This window comes from Artemia sp. Qi Xiang Cuo, chromosome 1, assembly GCF_049724085.1.
Source record: "Artemia sp. Qi Xiang Cuo chromosome 1, ASM4972408v1, whole genome shotgun sequence".
Lineage (NCBI taxonomy): Eukaryota > Metazoa > Arthropoda > Branchiopoda > Anostraca > Artemiidae > Artemia > Artemia sp. Qi Xiang Cuo.
The window spans coordinates 38,157,010-38,178,554 of NC_142794.1; the positions used below are offsets into that span (position 1 = coordinate 38,157,010).

A 21,545-nucleotide genomic window follows, 5' to 3' on the forward strand; every position below is an offset into this window, starting at 1 on the left:
ATGGTAGTTGGATGTTCCCAAATGTCAGGAAAATGGTTCAGTGCTTTTTCTTACTCCCATTCTCAAACGTTATTGCCGAGCTCAAGTTTGCTCAAGGAAGTGAATACTGATAAGCGAAACCGACTGAGTGCAGTGACTCTTTCGGCAACACTGAAAACCAAGTGTGGCCTTAAGCACAATTCTAAAGGAGGGCTTGACTCGGGCAAGTCAGTGCTGGAGCTATAACCTGGACTAGTCAAGCGTGTACTCAAAGTGAAGGATAGTGCCTCTTCTCGTGACTGTAACGTTTTGAACCAAAGCATTGTGTATTGTCTGGCCAAAGATATTGTTTGTGACACACGTGAACAGTCCGATTAATCTTGTCTGTTTGTCTTGTATTATTTATCTGAATGTTCCTTCTTGAAGCTTTTGATATTGATTTTCATTAAACATTTATCGAAAAAGGTTAAGATACCAGAATCTAGTTACCCATCAATTACTCTATTGGATGGGCTTGAAGGCCCAAGGGAAAATCGCTTTTAATTTCTTCACTATTGACTTTACATTTATACGGTTTTCCCACCGTGGACTTTCCCTGCTGTGGTACCTCTGCACTTTTACCTCTGTTGCGTGCTTGACGAAAACGATTAACGACAAATGTTTGTTCACGGACTGAGCTTACCGTACTTACCTTTGACCGCTGAAAAGAAGGATAGACAGCACGTGATTTCTCAAATTTATGGCAGATCTTCACCACACTTTACTTTACACTGAATCAACATTCATATTAAAGCGAGACTTTTTACCCATTCTCTCTCAAAAATACAAAACACAGCTTTTCCGAGAATTTCGGGCATGCCGCGGTTTTTACCGTATTTTGGTTCAAGGATACCACGGAAATGCCGCTTTTTGACGAGGCCGGCGCCGCGGAGCGGTCACGTGGCAACACTGGCCTAGCCCTTTAGTTCCTGAAATCAGCTGCGCGTGCCCAGCTCTTTACTGCCAAAACGAAAAAATCTTGAAGAACACGTACTGGACTTTAACCATTGAAAGAACAACAAGAATAAAAAAATAAAGCGATTTATCTTGTTGTTTTGAAGCCTTTTGAATACAGACATGTCACAGAACACTGATGAAAGTTAGTAGCCTACATTTTTCAATGGTATTAGGTGGACATCCCCACATGGCTAATATGGGATTAAAACTCATTTGTGATGCAAATGGATGTTATATTTAGATGGGAAGGTGCCCAATGGATATTCTTAAAAAAATTACATTCTATAGAATGTAAAAATAATATCCAACTACACTTAGTATCAAGATAAAATATCATGCTAGACAGATAATAACATTTTTAAGACTCTTACACCTTTAACTACCTAGCTGAATATTTGACTGTCTATGCAATATACAGAATATCTACCTAGTTGGATAATAACATAGCTTTATGTTTTTGATAGACATCCAAATAGGCGGATAAGAAGATTCTCTAAGCAGTTTTGGGTTAATATCCAATTAGCCAGATAAATTGTTTCTGTTAGGCACAGCAAGAATATCAACCTAGTTGGATAATAATGTAGCTTAGTGTTTCTGATATATATATCCAACTAGGCAGATAAGAAGATTCTCTAAGCAGTTTAGGGTTAATATCCAACTAGCCAAATAATTCATTTCTCTTAGGCACAGCATGAACATGTAACAAGGTGGATAATACCAAGTCTTAACACTTCTGATATATCCAACTAGGAGGATAAGTAAATTTCATTATACAGTTTTGGGATAATATCCAACTAGCCAGATAAATTGTTTCTCTTAGGCACAGCAAGAATATCTAACTAAGTGGATAATGCTGAATCTTAGATCTTCTGATATATATTTAACTAGGCAGGAAGTGACTTAACTAGCCTACCTAGTTTGATTAATATCAGAAGGGCTAGGATAAAGTATTATCTACTAAGTTAGATGTTCATGCTATGTCTAAGAGAAAAAATTGTCTGACTAGTTGGATATTATCACTAATTTGTATGAAGAATTAACTTATCTGTCTAGTTAGATATATATCACAAGCATTAAGTTAAAGTATTATCCACCTAATTAGAGATACTAAGTTGGCTCTTATGCTCTATTGTATTTGGCTAGCAAGATAAAACTATTTTTCTTTTAAATATTAATTATTTTCCTAGTTGGATAATTTCTTATTTGCTTAAAAGGATTTTTCAGATAGCTAACTAGTTGGATAATTTTGGCAATAACTAAGTATGGTTGGATATTATTTTTACATTCTATAGAATAGAATTTTTTAGATAATATCCATTGGGTATACTCCCTATTTAGATTGAGGATGCAATTCTAGGCATATATTTGCACATTAGGGGGGTGGGGGTATATAGTCTGTGAATATATAGGTTCTAAGAAATTCATGAATTTCTTAGAAAAACAAAGGAAAGAAGTGATTATAAAGCCTCTCCCCCTGCAAAATGTGTTAACTAGTATTATTTTGCATATTATGGAGAAAGAATTGTTTTCTTAATGTGTTCCCTAATGTCCAGCTGGACTCCTAGCCTAGGCTTAAAATACTGATTGGTCAGTTGGCTAATTCAAAGATTTGTATATAGACTATATACACTGTCAAATTAGCCATCTGGTGGTATCCTGTATTAGGTCAATAAGGATTTTGGTTTTTCTAACTCAATAACTAGGCCTAAAGGAAAACATCATTTTTTTTTTTACTTCTTTTTGTTCAAGAATCATTCAGAGAGCAACTTTTAATGATCAAATAATTAATTTAAATCAAAAAATTAGCCTATAAGTACCTAAAGGAGTAGGGTAAACTTTAAAAATAGTGGCTAAGCATCTAGGTGGGGCAATAACTTAGCTAGGATAAAAGTGAAAATATCATTTGATGCTTTTTTGTATGCTCTTTCATAATTCAAGAATCACTTATAGGGCTAATTGCATCTTAAGCCCTTAAATGGGCCCCAAAGATATTTTATCTGAATTATGAAAGAGCATAAAAAAGCATCAAATGATGTTTTCACTTTCATCCTAGATAAATTATATGGCCAACTGCAAATTTACCATAAAATTTACCCACTGCCATATCCCTAATGTGCAAATATATGCCCTAAATTTTCAACAGAAAAGTTTCAAATTGCAAAATTAAGTGCTATTTTTGTCAATGGCATTCAAAAAACTTTAAACAGCAGGGAAAGCTGTTTAAGCAGCATGATTTATATTTGATTTGCCTAATAAATCAGGTTTGAATTGTTATAAATAAGTATTTTTTGAATATATTACTGTTGAACAACTTATTTTGAAACTAGTGATATATTTTTACACTTTTCAATAACTTAACTAGGCTAGTGTTGATAACTTCTTTGTGTGGTTACAAAAATGAAATACCTTTGGGGTCCCTTTAAGGGCTCAAGATGCAACTAGCCCCAGTTGTTATTAAAATGGCAAGGGCTTATGTTTCTACTAGTAAAAATATAAGCCTAGTAGTATTTTATGCTGCCAATTTTACCAACTCACAATTTGTCTTAAACTTTTGATCTGAAGTTCAGTGTACAACTTTAAGAGTCTGGTTGAGCCTCACTATAAATGGCACAACAAGATTCATAAAACATCTATATCTTAAGAAGCTTGTAAATTATTGAAAATCATTAAATCAACACTAAAATCTCCAGCAACAAAATGAGGGTTTGTACTAATTGGTAGTTGATCTAGCAGGGACAGCAAACACTTGTGGAATTCTCTAAATGTTTACCACCAATATACTAGAATTTCCATTTAATAATTCAATGAGGAGTAGGGCTCATGATGAATAAGGAAGCTGCTTAGTCTTGTTTAGGCTGGGAAGGTATTAATAATAGAATACTACTTGCTCATTTTATGACTAAAAAGTTCAGGGTAGCAGTTATAGTAGTATGCACCCCTGTAGAACTGACTGACAGAGATACTAGTGACTCAGATGAATTTTACTTACAGTTACAGGAGCAAATAGACAGGGTCCTAGGTAGAAATATGATGCTATTACTGGGAGATTTTAACGCCCAAGTCGGTAGAAATAGAGATAGATGGTATCCTAGCCTAGGTAAATTTGGTGTAGGAAAAGAAAACAGTAATGGTTATAGACTTTTGCAATTTTGTAGGTATAACAATCTAGTTATAACCAATATAGTGTTTGGTCATAAAATGACTCATAAGTTAACATGGTTTTCACGTGATGGTAAGACAGCAAACCTTATTGATTATATTATAGTAAACCAAAGACTGACAGGATCAATACAAGATACTAGGGTATATAGGAGTGCTGTTATTGATGTTAAAAGTAAAGATCACCATCTTGTAGTGTCAAGGGTTAATTTAAAGACTCCAGGATGAGAATTTGAGAGAAACTTTCCAGGAACAGTTGAATACTAAATTTGAGAGTTTAAAATTTGATAATGTGGAAGATGGTTGGAATAATTTGTGAAGTTGCTGAGGTGTATTAGGGAAGAAACCTAGAACTGCAGCTAAGAATATTAGTGAAAAAGCTTTATGTTTAATAGAAAGGAAAAAGGACTTGTACAAGAATTATCCGAGTGATAGATCATATGAAAACCAAAGGAATGTAAAGAAAGTGGAGAAAGCATTAAAATGTGAACTAAGGATGTGTGAAGTGGAGGCCATGGATAAAATTGCCAAGGATCTGGAAGATGCAGATAGACAGCATAATAGTAAAATATTGTACTGGCATGTTAAAAAATTGAGAGGGAGTAGTCAATCCAGACTTGGCCCAGTTAAAGATAAGAATTGGGCTGCAATTAGCAATAAGGAAAAAACTAAAGAGAGATGGACTGAATATTTTGAGAATTTGCTTAACCAAGATAGAGTTGCAGGAAAAGATATAGAGGAAAATGAAAAAGTTTGTGATACCTTGGATGCGAGAGATGATTTTCGCTGTGAGGAAGAATTTGTGACAGTACTGAAGGATTTAAAACATAAAAAGACTCCAAGCTCTGAGTGTGGTAAAAAAGTTTCTTCAATATAGCGGCTCGGAGGTTAGAAATAAGTTACTGAAGATTATGAATATGATTTTTGAAAAAGGGGAAGTACCTAACAATTTTAGGAAAACCTTAATTAAGCCACTTGATACAAAAGGTGATAAAAATGAGTGTGGTAATTATCAAGGCATTAGTCTGGTCTCTGTAGCTAGTAAATTACTTAGTAATGTGATACTTTTTAGACTGAGAGATGCTGTAGACAAAGTTTTAAGAGAAGAACAGTGTGGTTTTAGAAAAGTTAGGGGATGCATCGACCAAATTTTCATTCTTAGGTTAATAATTGAGAAGTGCCTGAGTTGTCAAACACCTTTGGTCCTTAGTTTTATAGATTATGAGCAAGTGTTTGATTCTGTTGATAGAAGAGCTTTAGCAAAGGTTTTATCCTTGTATGGTATACCAGACAAATACATTAAAGTGATTAGTGCTATGTACAAGAACAACACTGCTGTAGTTAAGGTTGGAGATGAGGTTAGCAGCTGGTTTTGTATTAAATCATGAGTTTATCCCCCTTTATATGGATTATTTTGATGGACTTTGTTTTAAGGAGCACAGGAAAGGCAATGGGAGACTACAGAATCAACTGGGGAGGAAAAATTCTCCTGGACTTCGATTATGCTGATGATTTAAGCATCCTAGATGAAAGTGTGAGCAAAATGAATGAAGTTTTAGAGGTTTTGCAAGTTCAGGGTGCTAGAATTGGTTTGAAAATTAATGTTAGGAAGACTAAGTCACTAAGGCTAGGAATAAGTGAAGATGAAAAGGTGACATTGGGTAATGAAAAGATTGATCAGGTGGGTAGCTTCACTTGCCTTGGTAGTATCAAACAGTTTGTGGTAACAAACTGTAAGTAAGGAGCAACCCAGCTCAATGGTAACCAAAACTCTAAAAAATGAAATTTTGATACCAATAGATACATCAAAAGAATCAGATTTTAAGTCTGATTTCAAATATATAAGTTTCATCAAGTTTAATCTTACCCATCAAAAGTTACACACCTGAGAAAATTTGGCTGATTTTTAAAAAAAAGGGGAAAGACCCCCTAAAAGTTGTAGAACCTTAATGAAAATCACACCATCATATTCAGCGTATCAGAGAACCCTATTGTAGAGGTTTCAAGATCCTATCTACAAAAATGTGGAATTTTCCATTGTTTGCCAGAAGAAAGATCAGGGATGTGTGTTTAGTTTTTTTTTTTTTTTTTTCAGGGGTGATTGTATTGACCCAGTGGTCCTAGAATATTGTGGGAGGGCTCATTGGAATGGAAATTAAAAGTTCTAGTACCCTTTTTAATTGACCAAATAAAATGGAGGGGAATGTCCCCTCCTCAACGCCTTGCTCTTTATGCTAAAGTTTGACTCTGTCTCACAACTTTATTTTTTAAAACAATAAAAAACTTTAGCGTAAAGAGCGAGGCATTAAGGAGGGGACAGCCCCTTTCATATACGGAATAATTTCTGTTTGTTTTAAGTTTTGATGTTGCTCCTTACTTTCAGTTTAAAAAACTTGTTTTTTAAAATTAATTATTATTAAAGATGGTGGGAGCCGTTAATATGTTAAAAGCAGGATAGCCAGGGCTCAGGGTGTTTTTTCACAGTTAAAAAAAGTTTGGAAGAATAGGAAGATAAGTCTGCAAACCAAGATTAGAAAATTAGAAGCTACAGTGATGACAGTGGTCAAATATGGCTTTGAAGCATAGACACTCCAAAAAGTGGATGAAGATTTGCTTGATGTTTTCCAGAGAAATTGCTTAAGGATTGTTCTGGGTACCTGGCTGACTGACTGTATTTCAAACAATAGGCTATACAAAAAATGTGGTTCAGTACTGCTATCTAGGGCTATAAAGAAAGAAAGGTTGAGGTGGCTAGGGCAAATTGTGTATATGAAGGATGACAGATTGCCAAAGATTGTTCTTTTTGACCAACCATATAGGGCTGAACAGAAAGCAGATCCTCCCTGTCTGGGGTGGGAGGACATCATAAAGAAAGATTTAAATGAAATGGGAACTTTGTGGGTGGGTGTAAAAAGGGAGGCTTTGAATAGATTGGGGTGGAGGAGGAGAGTGCGTAGCTGTGTTGGCCTCAGTTGGCTTGGTGCTGAGGTGAGTTGTTAGTAGTAGTAGTAGTAAACTTTCAAAAATCATCATGGTTGCAGTGGCAGCTGCAACCTAGTAAAGAGCAAACCATGGTCCATAGTAAACAAAAGTTAAAAAACTTGCCTAGTGAAAAAAATTGACATCCAACACTGATTCAGGAATGGTAACTATCATTTTGGCTCATATTAACATTGAAAGTTTATTGGGAAAAGAAATGTATTATCATTTCGAAAAAGAGCCTGAAACCCCTCAAAAATGACATCAGATCAAAATGAAAAGTGTACCATTGAAATCAGCATAGTTGAAAACCTTGTTCAAGGAAATTACAGTCCCCAACCTTAAAAAATAAGAAAAATCACTTTTTGTATGGGTAGCACTGATACCCATACAAATCCCTTTTTTTCTGTTTTTTTTTTTTTTTTTCAGGGCTATAGGTTTACCAGAAAATCATAGAGAGATGCTTAATGGTACATTCAAAAGCTGTTTCTCACATCTATGTGCTTTTTATAAATTCCAGCATCTGCAAGTACCATATGGCAGAAAAATGGCACATTCTGTGCCATTTCTCGGGGGGGGGGGGCTAGCAGGCTGCAAAAACATCTTAGACAGATGTTTAATAGATCACATTAAAGCTATTTCTCATATCTGTGTTGTATTTATAAATTCCACCACCTGCAAGTGCCAAATGGCAAATGGCGCTATTGATGCGATGTCTCAAATGGAAAAGCTAGGGGCCAGTGGGCTGCCAGAACTTCTTAGAGAGGTTTTTAATGGCTGATTTGAAAACTATTGCTCATATCTACGTGCTTTTAATCAGTTTTGCTATTCATAAGTTCCAAATAGCACAAAAACAGCACCTTTTTGCCATTTCTTAAGTTGAAAAGCTTCAAAGTATAAAATGGTACCATTGTAAAAATTATGGTCCAAAATCCTTACCTGGAGATTTACAAGGGACCCTTCCTGTATACTCCCCCTCCCAGCCCCCTTAGTAAGTCTTGTTAGTCTGTTGGGAGAATTTACTATAAACTTTTTATCATGGTCAGAGTCAAAAAGTCAAAAATCATGTTTAGGAAAAAAGTGCCTAGTGGAAACAAATTGCCATCTGAAAATTGATTGAGGAATTGCAAGAAGAAATGTATGATGATTTTGAAAAAAAGCCTGAAACCCCTCAAAAATGGCGTCAGATCAAAATGAAAAGTGTACTATTGGAATCATCATGGTCAAAAACCTTGTACCGAGAAATTACAGTCCCCCTCCTTGAACAGCAAAGAAAAATGACCTTGTCCTTGTTGTAACACTGATGTGTCTCCTGTTTTTTTTTTCTAGCAGGGCTAGGGGCTGACCAGAACATCATAGAGAGATGTATAATAGCTCATTTGAATAGAAATTAAATTTGCTAGTGTCCTTCTTAAGTGACCAAAAAGATTAGAGGGCAAATAGCCCTCCCCTCCTGGAAGGTCCCCTCCCCCCAAAGTCATCCAATCACAATTTTGAGATAGCCATTTTGTTCAACATAGTTCAAAGGTCAAATATCTTTGGTTTTGGTGAGGATATAACCCTCCATAGTCCCTGGAGAAAGGGTTGCACACTGTATTGGTATTGGGTGTATTTATATCATATGTATTGGCGTGAGCATATTGTTATTTGGCAAATTGGTATTGCATGTATCTAGACAGATTTTTAATAGCTCATATTAAAGATTTCGCTCATATCTATGACCAGTGGCGTAATTTCGTCAAAATCCTATGGGGGGGGGGGTGCAAAGTTGGATCCAATTTTCCCAAATCAAGTGAAAATGGAAAAATGAGCCATATATTACCAAGAGCCAAAGGTATACTAAAGAAAACTGACCTGTTTCTCTGGATGCTAGAATTATGAAGGTTTATTTTTAATTTTGACAAGATTTTTTTTTGCAGAAACTAAATTTCAGCTGGGTGCAAAATGAAGTCTGTGGGGCAAACTTGGGTCTGAAGGAGGCAGTTCCCCCCCTGACCCATATCAAATTACGCCCATTTCTATGTCCTTCATAAATTCAACCATCAGCAATTAACTTAAAAAAAACACAGAGAATTGGTAGCATTAGTCTATGCCCTCTTGAAAGAAAAAATACTGGTATTTATGTATTATACCAAACTATAATTTCGGCTAAATATTTGCACATTAAGGGGGGGAGGGTAAAATAAATCTCAGAAAGGGGTTAAAAACTTAATTCAAACTAATCTTACTCCCACCCCCCTAATATGCAATTATATAGCCTAAATTATACAAGTCCAATGCATTCTGTTGCCCATCATTTATCCTTGTGGCTATGAAATCGGTTTGTTCAGATCATACATTCAGCAAACTTCTTGATTGTTTGGTATCATGGTTGCAGTGGTAGCTGCAACCTAGTAAAGAGCAAACCACTGCCCATAGTAACTAAAAGTTAAAAAATGCAATTTGAAAAAAACTGCATAGTGAAAAAAACTGTCATCTGACACTGATTAACAAATGGTAACAGGGTTAATGTCCAAGAGAATGTTTGTGTTCAATGCAGAGTAGGCCAAGGAGGCATGTTACCCCCTTATGTTTTTTAAGTTTTGTATTGCTAGAGTGCTCTCTAAGATGGCTTGTACTTGCTTTCTTGGTTTTTCTGATGTATCATATATTGCTTACGTGGATGACATCCTACTTATTAGTAGCAGCAAACTTTCTTTGTCTAAAATGGTGGATAATGTGAGAAAAGATTTTTTAGATATTGGACCTAATTTAAACGTTGAAAAGTGTGAGTATCTTTGGTTCAATGGTAATACTACAAATTCTTCTTTGAATTGTAATTAAATAAAAAAACAAGCTTTTTTTAACTGAAAGTAAGGAGTGACATTGAAACTTAAAACGAACAGATATTATTTTGTATATAAAAGGGGCTGTCCCCTCCTCAATTACTCACTCTTTACGCTAAAGTTTTTTATAGTTTTAAGAAAAAAAGTTGTGTGACCGATTCGAACTTTAGCATAAAGAGCAAGGTATTGAGAAGGGGACAGCCCTTTTCATATACGGAATAATTTCTGTTCGTTTTAAGTTTTAATGTCGCTCCTTACTTTTAGTTAAGAAAAACTTGTTTTTTTTATTTAATTCCTGAACGTTTTTGAATTAATGCAGCTTTGATTTTGGCTCACCATACATGAATAATTAAAACGAAATTTGCATATTAATTTTACATTGGCTAAATGGCTTTCTCGAAATTTTGTTCTGACGTAACTTACGTAACGGACTTCTATATTCGTATGTTTTATTACGTATATTAGGGAGTTTGCCCCCTAGTCGAAACCTTGCTCTTTATGCTAAGTTCGAATTTTGTTTGAATCACAAACCCCTGAAACACAAAGGCTGGTTAATTAGAATAGATAGTTCTTTTGAAAGTACTAAAAAAAAAACTTTAGTGAAAAGAGCAAGGTATTGACTAGGGGGCACCCCCCCTCATATACGTAATGATTTCTGTCCGTTTTAAGTTTTAATTTTATTCCTTACTTTCAGTTGAAAAAACTAGTTTTTTTTTATTTAATTTCTGATCGGTTTTTAAAAAATTCTGGGAAATCCGGCGCCCCCTTCATAGAAATGTCCCTTCCCCCAAGGAAACATCCTTCATGGAATGATCCTCCCTGATAACCCCCTCCTCCGACACCCCCCCCCCAATCAGAAAAAAATCCCTCCTGAAACGTCTTTATACTTCCCATTAACCAATACTATATGTAAACAATGGGCAAAGTTCATAAGCTTTGATTTTGGCTCACCATACATGAATAATTAAAACGAAATTTGTATATTAATTTTACATTGGCTAAATGGCTTTCTCGAAATTTTGTTGTGACGTAACTTACGAATTAACTTTCGTAACGAACTTCTATATTCGTATGTTTTATTACGTATATTAGGGAGTTTGCCTCCTAGTCGAAACCTTGCTCTTTATGCTAAGTTCGAATTTTGTTTGAATCACAAACCCCTGAAACACAAAGGCTGGTTAATTAGAATAGATAGTTCTTTTGAAAGTACTAAAAAAAAAACTTTAGTGAAAAGGGCAAGGTATTGACTAGGGGGTAAACCCCCCATATAGGTAATGATTTCTGTTAGTTTTAGGTTTTAATGTTACTCCTTACTTTCAGTTGAAAAAACTTGTTTTTTTTTATTTAATTTCCGATTGGTTTTAAAAAAATGCTGAGAAATCCGGCGCCCCCTTCATAGAAATGTCCCTTCCCCCAAGAAAACATCCTCCATAGAATGATCCTCCCCGATAACCCCCGCCTCTGACACCCCTCCCCCCCTCATCAGAAAAAAAATCCCTCCTGAAAACGTCTTTACACTTCCCATTAACCAATACTATGTGTAAACAATGGGCAAAGTTCATAACTTCCAGCCCTTCCCCCTGGAGCTGTGGGGGATTAAGTCATCCTGAAAGACAAATTTATTAAATTTTCGACTATGCTGAACAAAATAGCTATCTCAAAATTTTGATTGGGTGACTTTGGGAAAAAGATGAGGATGGGAGGGGGCCAAGTTGCCCTCCAATTTTTTTTGTCACTTAAAAAGCGCATTAGAGATTTTAATTTCCGTTCAAATGAGCCCTCTTACGATATTCTAGGACAACTGGATCAATACGATCACCCCTGGAAAAAAAATAAATAAATAAAAACGCATCCATGATCTTTCTTCTGACAAAAAAAATACAAAATTCCACATTTTTGCAGATAGGAGCTTAAAACTTCCGCAGTAGGGTTTCCTGATACTCTGAATCCGATGGTGTGATTTTCATTAAAGTTCTATGACTTTTTGGGGGTGCTTCCCCCTTTTTTCGAAAACAAGGCAAATTTTCTCAGGCACGTAACTTTTGATGGGTAAAATTAAACTTAATGATACTCATATATTTGAAATCATCATAAAAATCTGATTCTATTGATGTATCTATAGGTATCCAAATTCCGTTTTTTAGAGTTTTGGTTACTATTGATCCGGGTTGCTTCTTACTTACAGTTCATTACCACAAACTGTTTGATTATTCTTCTGTATGTTCAGTTGACTGCCTATGTTGGCTTGGTAATACTCTGTGTAATAATATATTTTGTTTTCGTCAGTCAGCTGTGTACCAAGCCTGTACCAAGATTAGATGTGGGTATTCCAAGATTGTTGCAAATTGGTCAAAATACAATTGCAAAGCTTTAGTGTTGCTGTATTCTGTTTTTCTGTGACCATGCTATTTTTTACCTTTCAGGTATTTACATTTTGCTTAGGAAGAATGATCTATCTAAATTAAAGAAATGCTATTATTTGTATTGCAAATTTTTGTTGTATCTTCTGTTGTCATTGTGACCCTGCTATTTTGTACCTTTCAGGTATTTACATTTTGCTTAGGAAGAATGATCTATCTAAATTAAGGAAATGCTATTATCGGTATTGCAAATTTTTGTTGTATCTTCCGTTGTCATTTCATAATCGCCGTATTATCAAAAAGTATAACGCACCTGATATAAGTGAAAAACTTTGTGATAGACATATAAAACTGTCTGGAAATGCCTATGAAAAACTGTCCCCTCACCGTGGTCTCATTCATTTGTTTCACTGAATTTTATTTTTATTTGTTTATCTTACTTTAAGTGCTGTGTGTGTTTATTTTTCTTTCCTTTTTCTCTTTACTCCACTATTTTTCACATTGTTTGTGCAGTGGGTTATAAATAAATTATTATTATTATTATTATTAACTATTATTTCGGTTTGTCTTAAAAGTAAAAGTTTATTGGAAAAAAAATTTATGGTGATTTCGAAAAAAAAGTCTGAAACCCCTCCAAAATGATGTCAGATCAAAATGGAAAGTGTAACATTGGAATCAGAATTGTCGAAAACCTTATACAGGGAAATCACTGTCCCCCTTCTTGAACAACAAGGAAAATCGCTTTTTTGTATTGGCAGCACTGATCTGTCTTCCTTTTTTTTCTTTTTTTTTCTCGAGTCCTAGCGGGTCACCAGAACATCGTAGAGAGATGCTTAATAGCTCATTCAAAAGTTATTTCTTATATCTACGTGCTTTTTCTAAACTCCGCTATGCCACATGCATGGCGGAGTTGCCACATATGCAAGTGCCACATGGCACTAAAATTGCACTTTCTGCCATTTCTCAAGTGGTGTCACTAGTAGGCTACCAGAACATCGTAGACAGATTTTTTATAGCCCATGTAAAATCTATTGTTCATATCTATGTTCTTTCAATAAATTCATCCTCTACAATTTCCAAATAGCATTAAAAACGGCACTTTTGTGCCATGTCTTAAGTGGAAAAGCTGAGGCTATTGGGCCAGGAAAACTTATAAGAGTTATGTTTAATGGCTCATTTGAAAGCTAGCTGCCAACCAGAACAAAATGTTGTCAGATCAAACTAAAAATTGTAACATTGGAATCAAAATTAGATTTTTGATAGCTCATTTAAAATAAATATTGCTCATATTTACATTCTTCCTATAAATTCCACTATCTGTAAGTTTCAAATGGTACTAAAAATGGCACTTTTTTTGCCACGTCTCAAGTGGAAAAGCTGGGGTTAGTGGCTACCAGAACTTCTTAGAGTGATGTTTAAAGGCTCATTTGAAAAATTTTGCTCATATCTACGTGCTTATATTAGTTCGACAATTCGTAAGTGAGATATAGCACTGAAAACAACACTTTTGGTTCCACTTCTTAAGTGGAAAATCTTGAAAGTATAAAACGGCATAATTTTAATAATTATGATTCAAAACCATTAACTTGAGGTTTGCAAGAACACCTTCCACAGGTTCCTCCTCCATGCCCCCTTAACAAGCTACGCAATTGAAGTCCTACAAAAACCAATATATTAAGTCAGGTTATTAAAGGCGTGGTTCTCTTAGTACAGCGCTGGACTTCAAATTAGATTATCGTGCGTTCGATTCCTCCTTGTATTTTTTTTTTTAAATCATGGTTTGTCCCTTCTTATCATTACTTTTTAGTTAATCCACTCTTTTCGCAAGTTTGATGCACTCATTTTTCAGCTTATCCCAGGAAGACTCATTTTAATGCTATTACTCATATCTACGTGCTCATTATCAATTTTACCACCCATAGGTGTCATATAGCACTCAAAACGGCACTTTTAGTGCCACTTCTTAAGTGGAAGAGTTTGGAAGCATAAGACGGTACCATTGCAACAATTATGGTCCAAAGCCCTTAACTGGAGGTTTATAAGAAACCCTCACATATACTACCCCTTCAGACCCTCTTATTAGGGTTCATAAATCTTCTACTCATCTTAAAAGTAGATTAGTGCAAAAACAAATAACTAAAACTAAAAACTTCAACTAAAAATCTACCAAAAATTAAGATTGAACAATCAACAGTTTTGAATCAAACCTTCAAACTTCACTCTGCGATAAAGCCTATATGCTAGTTCTAATGGCGGTAATTGAGGGGAAGGGAAGTCCATGCCCCTTATTTTTTGCTCCTGCCTAGGTTTTGAAGAATACCTTTTTTTTGGTTATTTCATTGAAAAGGGCACTTTTTTCATTGGAAAAAAATGGGTGGAAAAACGGAAAGTGCGCTTTATAGTAATGTGCTATCAAAACAAATTTATAAAAAGTGATTAGGCATAAATATAAGCTTTTAAATGCGCCCTTAAACAGCTACATTAAAACTTGAAACGAACAGAAATTGTTCCGTATAAATAAAAAAGATCATGACAGCGCTGTTTCTACATTAAATTTGAATCAAAAACGAGGAAAAATTAATAAAAAAACAAAGTTTTTCCAAAAGAAGTAAAGAGCGAAGTTAAAACTTAAAACGGACGAAAATTATTGCTTCACAGCCTATCTAATATATATATCAATCAAACTAGTGCAAATAAATCAACTAATTATGTTTCTCTGTGTTTCTAGGATTATAGAAAACTAGCACTTTACTGAAAACACAAAATAATATAGGAGTTTTAGTACAGTAAAAGCCAACCAATTAAGTACACTTTTTACGGAATAAAAATATTATCAATCCCTTTTAGGATCAATCCCTTTTAACATAAATAACAACTCATTTTAGGATTGTTGCTTTATTTGTTTTTTTTTTTTTTTTTTTTTTTTTTTTTTAATATGGTATCACTTCTGCACAATGGCTCATTTCAATGTCTGGCTGTCGTTTCAGTTTTAGAAAGGACATTCCAAGATTAGTTTGTAGAAACGCACAAATCAAAGACAACTTTATAGCATTAAGATTAGGGCTATAGATTAGTCTTAGAGTTTGTATCATAGCTTAAAACTCACTGTGGTATAGAGACAAATAACCGCATTTTCATAGTTCATATTATGTCTTATTTGATCTCCATTCCAAGTAATACTAAAGCATATTTCTTACATTTGAAGATTGTTTATTAATCACTATTGATATTATAGCTTATAGCACTATTGAATATTATATGACTTTGCAGTTATTAAAAAAATATTTCATTTTGCTCTTATGTTTTTAAGATAATTTTAATTGTATATGGAAAGTTACTGATGTCACAACTGGTGTAAGACTATGAAAACCTTTATAGATTAGTTAATTGTTGTCAGGTTTCATACTCACTCTTCATTCCCAAATCAATATTCCTGTTTTCAATACTTGATTTTTAGGTTTTCAGTAAAGTGGTAGTTTTCTATAATCCTAGAAACACAGGGAACCATAATTAGTTGGTTTATTTGTACTAGTTTGATTGATGTATATATTAGGTTGTGAAGCAATAATTTTTGTCCGTTTTAAGTTTCAACTTTGCTCTTTACTTCCCTTGGAAAAACTTTGTTTTTTTTAGATTAATTTCTCTATAAACACATAGATCATCCCTAGTTTGGGACTGCAAATTTTTACTCACATATGCTCCTAGTCCCCCTCTCTACCTAGAAAGCCTAGGCTTCAATAAAAAGTTGTAACCAGAAATTTCCAATAAGGAATTACTAGTAGAGGTCAACCAAATTTCAGTTAACCTGAAAAATAAATTTGTTAGCCAACTCAGATACAAATTGAAAGCTTGTAAATTACAGAGAACACATCCTGCTTTGTCTTTATTCATGTATAAGATGATTAGATGAGTCAATAGTCATACCTGCCTCTTCTTACCTTCCTTATTGCCTCTCTTTTCCTAATAATTCTTTCATCACAAGCCATTATTCCAATTGAGGTGGGATTTTAACTGTTAAAAAAAACTTTTATTTGCCTCTTTTACTGACATTGAGTTGTTTGAGTGTTAAATGCAAACTAAACAAGAATGTAGGTAAGCAATGGTTAGGCTAATGCTGCCTGCAGACAATTAATGTTAACTTCTTTAGCTTAAAGCTTTCCACTTTTTATTGCAACTGATCAAACATTAAAGCAAAGATTAGTGTCATTAGGCACATGTGCTGGAATCTATTCCATGTAGGGATGGTTTGTTGAAACCCTAAAATCAGGCAAATTATAGAGAAACACAAGCAAACACGGAGGAGCACCAATAGAGAGCAGAATATGGAAAAAAGCTTGTTTTTTGTATTGTCATTAGGGATAACAGCTTTGTGTCTAGATTTTGAAACCTTTTTTGTGTCTTGGGTTAAAAAATTATGCCTCCCTATATTTTCATGAATTTTAGCCCCCTGAAAACTTAAGTTATTAACAAGGGGACCTATCTGGGTCACCTACCCAGCTGGGCAGCAGACAACTTACAAAGCCTTGTCCATGGCCATTACAACACTGTGTCATCCAATGCACAAATAAAACCTTAAAGAAAAACAGGATGGAAAGGCCAGAAACTGCTAAGAACGTGTAACTATACTTGACTAAACACTGAGGTATTACCATTTAGATAATTTCAAGTGTTGAGCTAGTTCAGTTTTCGAGAAATGTTTCTTTTATAATTTTATTCTTTAGCTTGTTTTGTCCCGCCCCCCTATGGGTGTGCTGCCTGGGCGCTAGGCCCATCCTGCCCTCCTCCCCCTTAGATCTGGCTCTGAGTAAAATTGTGTATGAATATAAACTTAGCAGCTTCTCACCAAAGAGGAATATAAAAAAATTTATGTGTCATGGGGGTTACTACTAAAATTATTAAAGAATAATCACTGAATTATTAGCTAATTGAGTTACCTGCACGAACATCTTTTCAGAAAGACCGATTATTCTATTTTGTTATATTTATAATTTTTGTGTTTCAACTTTATTTGACGTATCAATACAATCCTTATTTTCTTCTAATTTCAAAAATATCACTTGTATTAGTCCTGCTTCGTTTTATTACATAAAGCACAAATATTAACTTTTTTGCTTCAAATGCCAAGATAAAAGTCCACAAATATTATATATTTGTATTCATAAAACTATTTATTGAAAGATCACCCTCTGGGTGGTCAGTGATTTGTATCCACCCCTCAGTGGTATCACAGGCAATTAGACAAGACAAATGCATTAACAGAAAATACAGTGTGATATACAGGGTGAGTTTACTAAGGGGCTTCAGGTCACAAAAATTTGGGGAGGGGCAATTACCATTGAAATATCTGTAAGAAAGGGCCTTTCAATGAAAATATCAAAAAGGGTATTTTTCAGTGAAAATATCCAAAAGAGTATTTTTGACTGAAAATACCAAAAAAGGTATTTTTCGAAACCTAGTTGTCAGGCTGAGAAATCTGGGGAACAATACTACTCCCCAGTTGATGCCACAGGGTTGATTAGACAAGGTTTATCTAAGAAAATGTATCCCCACTCCAAACTAATCCCTCTACGTTTATATATGAAAATGTATTGTTGAAACCTATGTTTACAGTTAAACATAAAAAAATATATTTATATTCCTTCCTTACCTGATTGTTTCTGTTGCTTGAAACAGAAAAAAGAAAGGAGGGGGCGGATAGGGGAACGTCCTACAGATATTTAGGGTACCTCCATTGAGTAGGAGGCACGTACCAAGAGGGGACTCAGTCCCTGGGGGTCTTTAATTGAAGCTGGGGCACCCTCGCTTGGGGACCTTAAATACAGGCGGAGTAGGAAGAAGGCCCCTCGGATGTACACTCAGCAGCGCCCACCGGCTTGTGGACATGTCCCGTTAGTTACAAACCTTCTCCAAACAATGGGTTAAATTGTATTGTGAAGCAGAACCCCATCGTGGGAGGATCCCTGGCTTGCCGCCACCACCCATGTAGCCAAGAAACCACCTCTCTTGAAATCATGAAAAAAGGACTCAATATTATATGAACATCTGCTACTGCGTCTGGGCTAACCGACAAAATCCAATTTTGAATGATGCTAATGTGATTTTACATGTTACCGTTTCCAGGGTAACCACCGAAACTACTGCGTCCAGGGTAATCGGCGATCCTAGGCCTAGGACGAACCCCACCCAGGGCGAAAATCTAAACGGTTGTTACATTCCGACAAAAACCACCCTATACTTTGGCATGCTAAACATCCGAACACTTGCAAAGTCGGGAAACTAGATCCTGACCTTAGAGAACTACATAGGTACAATTGGGATGTTATTGGCCTCTCTGAGACTCACCTACCTCGAACAAGGGAGGAAAACCTCTCTGGAACCCCCTCTTGTTGTCTGGCCACAAGGTACGGATAACACTGGTCGGTCCGATATAATGGAGACTTTTGGTCACGGAAAGCTCAATGCAAGAGGCAAATGATTGCTCGACTTCTGTCGAGAAGACGAGTTATTTGTAACGAACACAATATTCAAACACCGCCATCAACGTAATGTGACCCGAGAACATGATCGATTATATGCTGATATTGAAGCGCTGGAAGTCCTCCGTACGTAGCATTACCTGGAGCAGACTTCGACTCTGACCACACCCTCCTGATGTCAAGGTTCAAGCTAAGAATGAGAAAACTGCAAAAAGCAACAAAAAACCCAAGATTCCGGGTAAAACTACTGCGGGACCCCGAAAAAAGACAGACCTACACTTCCTCTCTATCTGAAAAATTCCGAGATATCCTGGAAAATCATTCTCCCTTAACCACTGGTAATGAGATAGACTCCCTGACCGAGCAGGCCACATCAGCAATCATAGAGACAGCAAAGGACGTCCTCGGACAAAAAACTCCCAATAAAAAACCATGGATCACAGATAAGATCATTGCGCTATGCGAGGATTAGCGACTTTTTTGCACTAAATCTGACCGCCATAGCCGGGATACTTACAAGCTCCTCAAGAGAAGAGTAGAGCGAGAGATCAGAAAGGCACTACTTAACCATCTGCGGAAGAAATGCGAAGACTGCGAAGTACTGTTCAAGAATGGGAACAGCAGAGCAGTTTTCAGAATGGTACGCGAGTTAAGCCGAAAAAAAGAGCCACAAACGCCAGTGATCCTGGACAGAGACGGAAATGAGATTAGCGGTTCAAAGATGAAACTTGAAAGATGGAAAGAATACTTTAATGATAAATTGAATCCCCAAGTAGCTGTGGATTCTGAAATACTAACCCGCTTCCCCATACCCAACCTAGAACTCAGACCCAAACCCACTCAAGTCAGACACCACCCCCTCTCAAGTCAGAAACCGAGTCTGCAATCAAGTCGCTCAAACATGGAAAAGCTCCTGGTCCAGACGGAGTCACCACTGAACGCATTAACGTCGGATCGGATGATGTAAATGATCTGTACCATGCCATAGTATCTGCTGTGAAGGAAACCAGACACGTACCCCGTCAGTGGTGCAAGGCTACCATTGTACCCATTCACAATCCAAAGGGGTCAAAGAAAGAGTGCGGAAACTACTGTCCGATCAGCCTCACGACCACCAGTCACGTGTCCTGACAAAAGTCCTACTCCGACGCATACAAACAACAATTGCCTTTGCCATTGGAGAATATCAGGCCGGCTTCGGCCCTGGGAGATCAGCAATCGATCTGATATTTGTCGTTTGACAACTCATGGAACGATACACTGAATCCAACCAAGAACTCTACCAACTATTCGTTGATTTCCATCAGGCATTTGACCTGATATGGCACGAAGGACTCTGGCATATCCTCCTTCACTACGGGATCCCTTTTGAGGTAATGCAAATAATCAAGAGTCTGTACGACCAGTTCCGCCAAGTAATAACCGCTGATGGGTTGTCAGAAGAGTTCACAACTTCGTCATGAGTTCTCCAGGTTTGCATCGTTATCACCACATCTGTTCAACCTCTTTTTAAATGCCGCTCTGTCACTGATGCATTCGGAATATGGCGCAACAATAGGAGGGCTGCTAATAGACAATCTTGCCTACGCTGATGATAGTGATGTGCCAGCCAACTCTACACAAGAACTGCAGGCACAAGCGGATAAACTCTACAATACCACAAAACCGTTCGGGATGGAGATCAATGCCAGCAAGACCAAAGTCATGGTAACTGCGAGACGTGAACTGGACAAACTGCCCATTATCACTATAGGCTGGAGAGAGGTTGAAACGGTTGACGACTTCCTGTACCTTGGTAGCCAAGTCTTCTCATGTAATTGCCATAGCTCTAACGTAAAATGTCGACTTGCACTTGCTAGCTCTAGCTTCCAAAGACTAGCCAACCTCTGGAAAAGTGTCCACCTATCCAGCAAACTCAAGTTGCGCCTATTCAACATTTTAGTAATCCCCATAGCGATGCGAAACATGGACCCTGAAAACCAAAGACGAGAGAAAACTACTAGCTTTTGAGATGAAATGCCTCCAGCGCATTGCTAGAATCAAATACACTGACCAAATCACAAATGTGGAAGTACGTCAAAGGCTCCAGTCCACTGAAACCATTCTCAGTAAAATCAAAAAACAACAACTGCGCTGGTTCGGCCACATCAAGCGAATGGAGCCGAGCCGCCTCCCAAAAATCACCTTCGAAGGATCGCTCCATGGCCTTGGTCTACGAGGCGGACTGCAAAATGATGGATGGAGAACTTCCACTTCGACAACGTCAAGATAGCCCAGTTATCACGTACCGCACCAGACAGAGCAATGTACCGAGCCCCTATGCATGAGTTAGCAAGAGGAGTGGCCCCAAAACGTCCCATGAGGATGGCCAGGACCTAAGTAATTAACAAGCTTTGTAAAGCTTACCACTCTTTGTATTAGAAAATAAATACATTGAATTTACAAAATATTTTGTTTATAATGTATCAGATTATAATACTTGTAATCATATCAGTCATTTTTTTTTATTGTATAAGATTTCAAATTATGAGAAGAATGGATCATTATAGGCACTAAATTCTGTGACAAATTTTGTGGTTTATTCATTACACATGGTTCAGACTCGCCTATAAATTCCAATAAATTCCTATATTTTAATGCACTCCTATAAAATGCCTATATTTTGGCTAAAATCCTATTATTCCTATATTTTCGGCTGAAGAGCACCAAGAACATTGCTCATGATTTGCAATTTTCACTGCTCGTTAAGTAAACCAAGATGTGCTTTTCTT

At 36.3% G+C, this 21,545-nt stretch overlaps 1 protein-coding gene across 2 annotated transcripts in view; it reads left to right on the forward strand.

Moving 5' to 3' along the window:
• The first annotated feature begins 953 nt into the window (after nucleotides 1–953).
• Nucleotides 954–21,545, forward strand: part of LOC148956280 (diphthine methyltransferase) — a 65,644-nt gene continuing 45,052 nt past the window's right edge. Inside the window, exon 1 of one of the 2 annotated variants that reach the window (XM_089101949.1) lies at nucleotides 954–1,117. In XM_089101949.1, coding sequence (XP_088958075.1) covers nucleotides 1,096–1,117 — 22 coding nt within the window. In that variant the 5' untranslated portion in view covers nucleotides 954–1,095. Of the gene's footprint in view, nucleotides 1,118–16,831; nucleotides 16,941–21,545 lie in introns of those variants that run through there. The other variant, XM_089101915.1, reaches the window with a different exon arrangement.